Source organism: Oncorhynchus clarkii, chromosome 1 (assembly GCF_045791955.1).
Source record: "Oncorhynchus clarkii lewisi isolate Uvic-CL-2024 chromosome 1, UVic_Ocla_1.0, whole genome shotgun sequence".
NCBI lineage: Eukaryota > Metazoa > Chordata > Actinopteri > Salmoniformes > Salmonidae > Oncorhynchus > Oncorhynchus clarkii.
Window position 1 is genome coordinate 26,740,081 of NC_092147.1, and position 12,998 is coordinate 26,753,078.

General features: G+C 43.9%; 1 protein-coding gene across 5 annotated transcripts in view; it reads right to left on the bottom strand.

The window, feature by feature from the left end:
- The window catches only part of LOC139396469 (breast cancer anti-estrogen resistance protein 1-like), a 115,317-nt gene that overhangs the window by 49,938 nt on the left and 52,381 nt on the right, over positions 1 to 12,998 (bottom strand). Inside the window, exons 1-2 of one of the 5 annotated variants that reach the window (XM_071143688.1) lie at positions 8,311 to 8,469; positions 8,195 to 8,272 (exon numbers count right to left, since the gene is read on the bottom strand). The exons of 3 other annotated variants lie outside the window; for them this stretch is intronic. In XM_071143688.1, coding sequence (XP_070999789.1) covers positions 8,195 to 8,206 — 12 coding nt within the window. In that variant the 5' untranslated portion in view covers positions 8,207 to 8,272; positions 8,311 to 8,469. Of the gene's footprint in view, positions 1 to 8,194; positions 8,470 to 12,998 lie in introns of those variants that run through there. One more of the 5 variants, XM_071143608.1, reaches the window with a different exon arrangement.

Consider the following 12,998-nt stretch of genomic DNA (forward strand, 5'->3'; position numbering starts at 1 on the left):
TATGTAACACCTTAGGATCCATGTCCTTGGTATTCTCTGGGCGAGCCCAGGCCCGTCTTCTACTCGCTCCAGCTCTCAGCGGCCCACTTACCGGAACATTCCACAACCTCTACATGCACCTCGCCAGTTAACTCACATTCCAAAGGTGTCACAACCCCCCTTCTACAACACGCTTTACAAAACACACACACACACACACACACACACACACACACACACACACACACACACACACACACAAACCCAATGTGAAATGTAGAAATGAATACTAGATCTAAGGACTCATTCATAAAGAGGCAATCAACATACTATACTTTCAAATCTTATCAGTCACACTTACAGTACAGAGGCCAAGTCAAACAATTTTTTTCACACAAATACACATTAACACTAAAGCATACTAACGTGGCTGCCACTCTTATGATCTCATCTCATCTCAAGGTGGACATAACAGATAAATAACACACAAAGATCTTCAACCTCTCCTCCCTGTCAAGTCAAGTTTCAACAACAGTAAGAAAACATCTCTGATTCTTGTAGCTACAGGCTTCAACAAAGTGCTGGAACTCCGCCCATTGCACAAGACTGAGTGACAGACTAACTGGGGAGAGTGTAGCGGAACTACACACAAACCAGACAGCAGTTCCACTCTGTTGTAATCACACAGAGAGAAAGGAAGGACACCTAGTTCATCACAGTCTTGATTTCTCCTATCTACATACCAGAAACACTTTCTCCTCTCATCCATAAGCACAGGCAGTCACAATGGTAAAATCTTGCATAGAATTCTCACAGTGCCCAACAATAAATCCTAAAATTACAGCCTTGAGTGGGGATACAGTGGAGATAAAATTATTTTCCAGAGCATGAAACATAATTGTGACCTCAGCCAAACATTTCAGTGGTTTGGTGTGAGAGACAAGGCCATGCAGGAATTCAGGGAGCACTCGGATACATTTCAGGGGAATCAAAATACACAGAAAAGATGTGGATAGGCCTACTGTACTATAAGTCAGGATGGACATTGAAAGCTCAATCAAGCAGAAGTGGCACAGCTCCACAGGTTTTTAGACCATCTGCATGCGCCTCACAAACCTACCTCAGTCTATATGTTCAGATAAAAGATCAGTGGATATGTGTTCAGTTTTGTTAGCTTTGACAACAACATTCCCTGGTCCGTTTAACTGCCCCAAGGGCATCAACCTTTGTGATTGGCTATGTGAGAAGAAAGCCCAGTACTATTGGAACCATACCAGACAGAGCTGAAATTCTGTTCTTTGTGCAGAATCCATTTTGTCTGGTGTTGGACTAGCTAGGTGTTCTGCTCCGCAGCAGAATTCTTATCTAAACTCCCTCCGTCTCTGCCTCGAAAAGATGGCGCCAAAGAACATGGCTGACGGTTTACATTCTCCCAAACAATTGTGCTATTTAGTTAAGTTTTTAACTTATTGTGTACATGATGTTGCTGCTACCGTCTCTTACGACTGAAAATAACTTCTGGACATCAGAAAAGCGATTACTCAGCGCGGACTGGAAGAAACGTTTTCCTTTAACGAGTCTGATGGGAAGGATATCCTGCTTTCACTGGAACAGGCCCAGATCCAAGCCTTTTGTGTGAAGAAAAGACACCGGAAAAGGGGACGCAGATCGGGGATCCTTCCCAGAATCCGGAGGCGAGCGATAAAATGGATATAATAAAATGGATGACCTACCATTAAGATTATCCTACCGACTGGACATTAAAAACTGTAACATCGTAGTACCTTATGACCTGTAAAAACTGTAACATCGTAGTACCTTATGACCTGTCATCCACACTATCTACCAAGAGAGTTCTCAACTGTATTATTCATAGCCATCTATTTACCACCACAGACCGATGCTGGCACTAAGACCGCACTCAACCAACTCTATAAGGCCATAAGCAAGGAAGAAAATGCTCAGCCAGAAGCGGCACTCTTAGTGGCCAGGGACTTTAATGCAGGCAAACATAAATCAGTTTTACCAAATTTTTACCAGCATGTCACATGTGCAAGCAGGAAAAAAAATCCAAGACCACCTTTATTCCACACACAGAGATGCATACAAAGCTCTCCCCCCACCCTCCATTTGGCAAATCTGACCATAATTCTATCCTCATGATTCCTGCTAACAAACAAAAACTAAAGCAGGAAGTACCAGTCACTCGCTCACTGGTGGTCAGATGACGTGGAAGCTACACTACAGGACTGTTTTGCTAGAATAGACTGGAAAATGATCTGGGATTCATCCAAAGGCATTGAGGAATACACCACCTCAGTCATCGGCTTCATCAATAAGTGCATCGATGATGTCGTCCCCACAGTGACTGTACATACATATCCTAACCAAAAGCCAAGGATTACAGGCAACATCCGCATCGAGCTAAAGGCTAGAGCTGCCATTTCAAGGAGCGGGACACTAATCCCGACGCTTATAAGAAATCCCACTATGCCCTCATACGAACCATCAAACAAGCAAAGTGTCAATACAGGATTAAGATTAAATCCTACTTCACCCGCTCTGACGCCTGTCAGATGTGGCAGGGCTTGAAAACTATTATGGACTACAAAGGGAAACCCAGACGCGAGCTGCCCAGTGAAGCAAGCCTACCAGACGAGTTAAAGGCCTTTTATGCTCACTTCGAGGCAAGCAACACCGAAGCATGCACAAGAGCACCAGCTGTTCTGGATGACTGTGTGATAACGCTCTCGGTAGCCAATGTGAACAAAACCTTTAATAGGTCAACATTCACAAAGCCGCTGGGCCAGACGGATTACCAGAATGTGTACTCAAAGCATGCGGGGACCAACTGTCAATTGTGTTCACTGACATTTTCAACCTCTCCCTGACCGAGTCTGTAATACCTACATGTTTTAAGCAGACCACCATAGTCCCTGTGCCCAAGGAAGCGAAGGTAACCTGCCTAAATGAATACTCACATCGGTAGCCATGAAGTGCTTTGAAAGGCTGGTCATGGCTCACATCAACAGCATCCTCCTGGACACCCTAAACACAGATCCACAGATGCAACAGATCCACAGATGACGCAATCGCACTCCACACTGCCCTTTTCTACCTGGACAAAAAGAACACCTATGTGGGAATGCTGTTCATTGACTACAGCTCAACGTTCAACAACATAGTGCCCACAAAGCTCATCATCAAGCTAAGGACTCTGGGAATAAACACCTCCCTCTGCAACTGGATCTTGAACTTCCTGATGGGCCGCCCCCAGATGGTTAGCGTATGCAACAACACGTCTGCCACGCTGATCCTTAACACTGGGGTCCCTCGGGGGTGTGTACTTATTCCTGTATTCCCCGTTCACCCACGACTGCATGGCCAAACACAACTCCAACACCATCATTCAGTTTGCTGACGACACAACAGTGGTAGGCCTGATCACCGACAACGATGAGACGACCTATAAGGAGGAGGTCAGAGAACTGGCAGTGTGGTAGTAGGACAACAATCTCTCCCTCAATGTGAGCAAGACAAAGGCGCTGATCGTGGACTACAGGAAAAGCCGGGCCGAACACGCCCCCATTAACATTGACGGGGCTGTAGTGGAGCGGGTCGAGAGTTTCAAGTTCCTTGGTGTCCACATCACCAACGAACTAGCATGATCCAAACATACCAAGACAGTCGCAAAGAGGACACAACAAAACCATTTCCCCCTCAGGAGGCTGAAAAGACTTGGCATGGGTCCCCAGATTAGAGGTCGACCGATTAATCGGAATGGCCGATTAATTAGGGCCGATTTCAAGTTTTCATAACAATTGGTAATCAGCATTTTTGGACACCGATCATGGCCGATTACATTGCACTCCATGAGGAGACTGCGTGGCAGGCTGACTACCTGTTATGCGAGTGCAGCAAGGAGCCAAGGTAAGGTGCTAATTAGCATTAAACGTATCTTATAAAAAACAATCAATCTTAACATAATCACTAGTTAACTACACATGGTTGATGATATTACTAGTTTATCTAGCTTGTCCTGCGTTGCATATAATCGATGCGGTGCCTGTTAATTTATCATTGAATCCCAGCCTACTTCTCCAAACAGGTGATTTAACAAGCACATTCGCGAAAAAAGCACTGTCGTTGCACCAATGGGTACCTAACCATAAACATCAACGCCTTTCTTAAAATCTATACACAAGTATATATTTTTAAACCTGCATATTTAGTTAATATTGCCTGCTAACATGAATTTCTTTTAACTAGGGAAATTGTGTCACTTCTCTTGCGTTCTGTGCAACAGAGTCAGGGTATATGCAGCAGTTTGGGCCACCTGGCTCGTTGCGAACTGTGTGAAGACCATTTCTTCCTAACAAAGACTGTCAACTTCGCCAAACGGGGGATGATTTAACAAAAGAGCATTTGCGAAAAAAGCACAATCGATGCACGAATGTACCTAACCATAAACATCAATGCCTTTCTTAAAATCAACATATATTTTTTTTAAACCTGCATATTTAGCTAAAAGAAAATCATGTTTGCAGGCAATATTAAACTAGGGAAATTGTGTCACTTCTCTTGCGTTCATTGCACGTAGAGTCAGGGTATATGCAACAGTTTGGGCCGCCTGTCTCATTGCAAACTAATTTGCCTGAATTTTACGTAATTATCACATAACATTGAAGGTTGTGCAATGTAACAGGAATATTTAGACTGATGGATGCCACCCGTTCGATAAAATACAGAACGGTTCCATATTTCACTGAAAGAATAAACGTTTTGTTTTCAAAATGATAGTTTCCGGATTTGACCATATTAATGACCTAAGGATCGTATATCTGTGTGTTATTATATTATAATTAAGTCTATGATTTGATAGAGCAGTTTGACTGAGCGGTGGTAGGCAGCGGCAGGCTCGTAAGCATTCATTCAAACAGCACTTTACTGCGTTTGCCAGCAGCTCTTCGCAATGCTTGAAGCACAGCACTGTTTATGACTTATCAACTCCAGAGATTAGGCTGGCAATACTAAAGTGCCTATTAGAACATCCAATAGTCAAAGGTATATGAAATACAAATGGTATAGAGAGTAATAGTCCTATAATTCCTATAATAACTACAATCTAAAACTTCTTACCTGGGAATATTGAAGACTCATGTTAAAAGGAACCACCAACTTTCATATGTTCTCATGTTCTGAGCAAGGAACTTAAACGTTAGCTTTTACTTTCTTCTCCAACACTTTGTTTTTGCATTATTTAAACCAAATTGAACATGTTTCATTATTTATTTTGAGACTAAATTGATTTTATTGATGTATTATATGAAGTTAAAATTAAAGTGTTCATTGTTCATTCAGTACTGTTGTAATTGTCATTATTACAAATATATATATAAAATCAACCAAAAAAAGCAGATACAGATTAATCGGCCAATTTTATATATATAATATATATATATATATATATATATAACAAAAAAAAGCTGATACAGATTAATCGGCCAATTTTATATATATAAATATATATATATATAATTGGCCGATTAATCTGTATCGGCTTTTTTTAGTCCTCCAATAATCGGTATCAGTATCGGCATTGAAAAATCATAATCGGTCGACCTCTACCCCTGATCCTCAAAAGGTTCTACAGCTGCACCATCGAGAGCATCCTGACCGGTTGCATCACTGCCTGGTATGGCAACTGCTCGGCATCTGACCGTAGGTGCTACAGAGGGTAGTGTGAACAGCCCAGTACATCACTGGGGCCAAGCTTCCTGCCATCAAGGACCTATATAATAGTATAATAGGCGGTGTCAGAGGAAAGCCCATAAAATTGTCAGAGACTCCAGTCACCCAAGTTATAGACTGTTTTCTCTGCTACTGTACGGCAAGCGGTACCGGAGAACCAAGTCTCGGCTCCTCAACATTAGACTGCTGAACAATTCAGAAAAATCACCACCAGACAATTTACATTGACCCCCCCCCCCCCCCCCCCCAGCCCCTCTTGTACACTGCTGCTACTCGCTGTTTGTTTGTTATCTATGCATAGTCACTTCACCCCCACCTACATGTACAGATTACCTCAACTAGCCTGTACCCCCATACACTGACTCGGGTCCAGTGCCCCGTGTTTTTAGCCTCGTTATTGTTATTCTTATTGTGTTACTTTTTATTATGACTTTTTATTTTAGCCTACTTGGTAAATCATTTCTTCTTGAACAGCTCTGTTGGTTAAGGGCTTGTAAGTAAGCATTTCACTCTAAAGTCTCCACTTGTTGTATTCAGCGCATGTGGCAAATAAAGTTTGATTTGACTTGATTTAATCCTCCAGTAAAGCCCAATTATCCACCACATAAAGCAGGTGCCCTGGAGAACCCACGGTTTGATTACAACAGAAAACATTTGCCCCCAGGCCCAGTTGTTGCAGCTAAACTGGGAGGAGAGAGATCCCGTTAACGCTAGCTAGGGAAGGGACTGGGTGCACTGTGTTTAAGAGATTAGGCCCATAGCATGACTGCCAGACACAAATCAGGGTCCGTTTCAAACCTGTAGTTTTCTCTGTAACATTGCTTAGACTTAAAGCTCTTTGAGAAACACCAGGACATTATTATGTTTAGCAGCCACCTACATGATAACAAATTTAAGACAAGGAATCATTTATTTGCATGATAGCACACTGCACTGTATGTATTTGAGACACGATATGTATTCTACATTCGTTTTTAACCTATATCTAAAACCCTATGACTCACTTTTGGTTGTGCGCAATTTCACCTGTGTGGACTGACTGACCCTACCTGAATCAACCTTCCTTCCCACTAGTCCTTGCCTGTCACAGCCTGGTGTCTGTTATTACTACGCTCAGTGACTGTGTGACACCTGTAATCCCTCTGAGTGAAATGATGGAACGGACTAGGAGAGGAGTTTCACTGCCAGACCTCCTAGGGGGTGACAGGGGGGGAATTCCATGTCAGCACCCAGAGCCCAGGCAGGGGGCGGTGAGTCAGTCAGAGGTGAGTCAGGCCTGGGCAACATGGGTGAGGTTACTCAGCTGAGCTCTTTGTAGGCTTGAGTAAACCTCTGCTCATTTGACCACCACAAACTCCCCCACTCACTCACTAATACTGATTGGTGGGAAACGACTTCATCTATTTATACACTAGCATCACTTCCGGGTCTCATTAATCCCTCATTCTGAAATAGCAAGCTGATAGCTAGCACATTGCAAACTATTAACGTTATTGTCAGGTTGAGTCTTTCTCTAAAGGCATGGTTATCAAGGCCAGTCTGGGAATAACATTTGATTTGAAATAAAAATCTCTCAGAAAAATGTAGCCTAAACCTTCAATCTACATACCCACCAATCAAATACAATTCATTTTAGATAGCTACAGGAAAAGCTACCCTCATCTAAATACATATGTGGTGATGTCAGTGGTGTTTGTCCATTGTGTTAAAGCTTTCTAATGTGTGTGTGAATGCCCAGACCAGGGGACAAACAGTGGGACTACACCAGCCCTCTCCAGGGGGTTGGCCCCAGTGCTGCTAAAGAGCATAAGCCTCTCAGACGGAAATACAGTATGGTCCTGTCAACCAAATACCAAACCCCTGTGTAATTACAACACTACAAGCTGACAGAATGCCAACACTTTCAAACAATAGTATGGAACGGTAGTGCCTAGACTCCAGCAGCAGGACTATTTTCTCTCCTCAAAAACTTAATCTTTCAACTTTCTCCTGAGTCAGCTGAGCAGCGGATCTCCATGGCTCTCTCTCCTGTCTGGCTGATCCAAAGCCTGTTCTTCTAAGTGTCTTAAGCCCTCCAATTCTCCCCTTTCAGAAGAGAGGGGCCTTTACAAGGCATACAGGACAGAACACTAAGCTTTCTTCAGGAACTGGTATGTATCATTATGTAGCATTAGAACTTCACATTTCTATCTAAAAACACACAACCCAATACACATAACGAGACATGTACACATGCCGCAGCACACAAAGTAAACCGTGCTGAGTACCAACAAAAGGTAAGGTTTTTAACATTTTCACTAAAGTTCTCACCACTCTTTTCCTATTCGTCCCTCAATGTCCTGCCCTCCCTCTCTTTTATCCACCTCTCTACTCTTTCCCAGCTGGGCATTTAGCATGTCCTAATCAAAGTGTTCACACAGCAACAAAAACAGCAAACCCACAAACATTCACATTAAACACTCACCAGATAGTTCATTTTCAGCCCTATAGTGCGAGTCCGTCCGACAGACTCCAGACCGGAGCAACAGGGCAGAGATTTAGCCCTGGAAACAAGCCGTGTCCTGGAAACAAGCCCTGTGTCCTGGAAACAAGCCCTGTGTCCTGGAAACAAGCCCTGTGTCTAGCCACCAGTTAAAGTTCCCGGTTGTCTCGCTCCCAGGCAGAAAGACTTGGTTAGATTCTAACACATTCTCCGGCACTGTGATCTCAGAGGGCAAGAATGAGACTGTCCTTAGCTCTTTCTCCAACTTCCTCTCTCCCTCTCTCTGGCCAGTGGAGGGAGAGAAGAATGCTCAGTAACCTGACACCCACCAGTTCCTGCACATCCCGACATTCCCACTCCCGGTCTGTGATTGGTCGAAGGACCTCTTTTTATGTTAATGACTCTTGCCTTCTCATCTCCCCCTGGCTGTGTGGAATGTTTAGTGCTGTGTTCAGACCTTGGAGGGACACAGAAACTCAATTTTTCTAAGGTAGCAGCAGAACACACATACCTCCCCCAGCCACCTTGGCTCACTCTTTTCTATCTCATCAATTCATCTCGATTTTTAGATTCTACTCACTTGGCATTTCCCTCCTCCCAAAAACGATTCTTATTTGTTATTCATCTCATTGGTCTTGCATTGTTGCTCAGATACATGAGCACATTATACACTCTGGTCTTAAAGGTGAATCCCTCCATCAATGTATGTCTAAACACATTTGAGGGCAGCGTGTATATTGTGCAGCACAGACGTTCAAATCCATTCCCAGTACGCTAGTTCTAATTGTTCCCTCAGTTTACATTTCATTTGCTGGGAATAAGAAGAAACTAAAAATCAACTGGGTGGAACTAAAACGTTAGTGTCGCCCACGCAGACCCTAACTCAACAAACACAGCGCAAGGCTTGTCCTTTGAGAAATCAATTGGGTAAATCAGAGTGTAACACAAAAACTGTATAACGGTATAGCATAACTAGTTTCACAATGCAAATCTCACAATACTGTTAAAATGCTCAGGGCAAACATACAATGAGGGATGACATCCAACACTTAGTCAATCATCTAACTCAGATTGAGCAGGTCAGGAGGTCATGAGGTCAAATGCAGTCCCTACTCCTTAATCAATATTCCAGAACTAAATCAACACAAATGTCTTCCAGTGGAACCATTCCGTCTCCAGACAGATATGTCAAACTCTCAAACAGGACTCACCTTCATGTGGCATACACTGATTCAAATGTAGAGAGTGTGGGTATGTTATGAGTAAGAAAGGTACACGGAAGAGAGTATTGGTATGAGTGAGGTATGTGAAGGTGAGAATGTGTTTTCAGAAAGGTGGGAGCTGTGTGGTGTGAAGGGGGAGGGGCCACATTATTCAGGTCATAATATGCCTTACAGCATGAGGGCTGTGTGTAGACCACAACAGAGCCTACATAGACAGTCAAAGTGGTGTAATGCAGAGAGGGCAACAACACATCCTACAATCATAGACCACAGAGAAGAAAAACACCACAGAAAGCACCAGAAATGTCCTTATTGGTCCAATGCTGCATAAGCAGGCTGGTTGGCAGGACTGTGGGAGACAGAGGTGAAGTGACAGTCTAGCAGGGCTATTCTCACACTGAGCTGACATTCTCCCGTGGGCGACTGCTCAGGGGTAAAGGTCAAATCACTGAGGTAGCAGGCACGGCTGTCAAGCCTCAGAACACAAACCGAGACGAGGGAGCAAAACAGCATTAGGGGGCTTGAAGAGTAGGCTGGTGTCACATCAAAAACATTCCCCCGATTTAATGTGATCAGAGAAATGTTCATTCTAATCTTGATATAAAATCTGCCTTTCAAAAGCCAGAGGTCCTGAGGTGTCCATGGTGATTGAGCAGTTTCACTGAAGTAGACTCACTTCTGGCGCTCAATACACACATACGCTAGCACACGCACACACACACGTCTGCAGTTCACAGTTTTACATGGTCTCATGGGACCTGTGCAACAGTCCCAGTTTCTCTCATCAGAGCCTGGGTGAGATCACAGCTGTCAATTAAACAGAGAGCTAGACCAGATTAGACCATCACATCAGAGTCAGACACCATTTCAATTTGCCCCTCCTCCCTTCGTCCCCTCTCACTACTCAGCTAATGAGCCCCCCCACCAGGGCCCACTAATCAATCCCCTGGCCCAGGGTAACAGGCTTAACTACCTGTCAACATACTGCACGACGATACGACAGGCATTCAATGATTCTACACAGATAGACCTGTCCATAGACTACTGCTGTGGTGGCTGAATATCACAGACAAGAAGATACAACAGTCAACTACCAGGAATAATCACAGGCGTAGACAGCTGCATCCTCAGCACATAATTCAGACACATTCATGTCACTGTTCTGTGGTGAGTTCTATCTGTGTGCCCTAACACTTTCAGTCCAAGTGGGTCTGCGTGGCTTGCATGTGGGGTCTGTGGGGTCTGTGGGTTCTGTCGGTGCTGTGCAGCAGAACACTGGTCCATTGTGCTGGTGTTGTCCGGACCAGGGCTGTCCAGCTGCCCATGCATTCCTCACACCTACACATTGAGCACCTCTCCAGGCCCAGCCTCACCCGCCACAGCCCTAGAGCCCCCTGCTCCGGCCGGCACGTAACCTATGTCACACAGACACTTTGAAAACAATGTCTTCCCTTTGTTCTGTCTGAGGAGGGCCAGATTTATTATTGAGGAGGACAAGAGATGTCGGTCACCAAATGTGAATATGGAAATCCTGTTTCCTAGTGAATTGAGATTGTTTCTGTTTCTCTGATGGGAGCCCAGAAGTCCTTCTACTGGGGCTGTCGCTGGGCAGGAACACGGTCTCTCCAACTCTCCCTCCACTATCTTGCCAAAACCAACTCACAATGGCGAATCACGCTGATCACTAATCACTTAATTAACCCCTTGCAAATTACTTCTTCAATCATGCGTGTGATGTTTAGCATTTAATGAGCCCATTCTACAGTGAGATTTGGTGAATTTCAGTCAAAGCCCGTGACAATCTGGGGTTTAGTATTCCATGATTTAAATAGATATTGAATCATTATTATGGTTGGACTAAACCTCAAGCTGTCATTTGGACTGATTAACAACACCACAGCTGTAAGCCTCTGGCTGGTGAGCCGTTATAATTGAAAGTCACTTATTTCGATTCCAATCAATTGTATCATGGACACACTCGTATCCAAACTATGCATAATAACAAAGGGTGTCCTGTGGGGAATGGGCCCGTGCCGCACAACTGTGACATCATTCATAGTGGCTGAGAGTGAAACAATGCACACGGTTGTGTACGACATCTGCCCCCCTGGTCAAAATGAATATTCACGCATCTTTGAAGGGGAAAAATTAAAGACTGATTCTTTTGTTGTGACTTTGTCAGTCCTGCTGTGCAGTCGATCACATACAGGCTTTTCAAAGTCTTATGATGGGAGACGGGGAATCGTCCAAAAACACAGTGATACACTCATCCACAACAAAACACAACCAAGCTTGCGTGCACACGTTGGATGGACAGTGACACACACACACACACACACACACACACACAGGACAAAGCTGTGTCCTCTTACAGGATGCAGCATCAAAGATTCTGACAGTGTGATCTGACATGTTGGATCAATTTTCCAGACCTCCAGTTTGCCCCAGTCCCTGAGGGAGGGTTTACCCCCCCCCCTCCCCACCCCCCAACCATTCGTCTGATAGAGGATAAGACGCAGATATCTGGGATACACAGAATAAAATAGAAACATAACCCTACAATGATAGGAGAACAATAATCACTGTAAGTGTTTACAAATCCCCCCCCGAGTAATAGGATTGATCTGAACAGCTTCAACAATCATTTCCATAGATAATTGCATTTGTTTACTCTGATTTTATATTTCATTTTTATTTGTTTTCTTATCAGCAAAGCTTGTTAATACTCTGAGATGATTAAAAACTACAAAGTGAGTATTTTAAAAAAAATCAAAGCTTGCTCCACAACGCTGCCTGTTCCTCAGTATTAGCGCTCTGCAGCACAGGGCAAATTTCCCTCTCTTTCGCTGCAATAAAAAAAAGATGAGCATTAATGTGGCAGGAAGTAAAATGGCATTATCTCTGTGTGTGCAGAATGGGAGGCTAATTGTATTTCCAGGCTAAACGAGGAACTCTGTTTAGGGAGGAATGTCTTCCTCACTGAAACACACACTGAGATGTTCTGCATGCAAAGGACCTCCTATAGGCCTCAAACGGCCCCCCTAAATATAAACACAATCCTTCCACAGCCAACTTAATTAGATTCTCCTGATTTGCTTTTTCATTTTAATCTCTATTATGGTTGGGTGTCTGCCGTTGGTTTGGCCCACAGCTCTTCCACTGAGGAATAATCCACTAGTGAAATTTGCAATCAGTCTCTGGGCTCCTTGCATAAACACACACACTGACAAATGACATTACTACTCTCACTATGATGTCGCAGAGACACCAGGGTGCCAGCCAGAATGCTGTTCTCTCATTCCATCATCACACACCCACACTCTGTCACACACACACACGGTATACACACACACACGGTACATACACACACACACACACGGTACATACACACACACACACACACACACACACACACACACACACACACACACACACACACACACACACACACACACACACACACACACACACACACACACAAGACATACAGAAACACATATTGACTTACATAGACATAAAACCCACACAGTGACAAATCCAAACCCAGTATTCCTTCCCCCTGG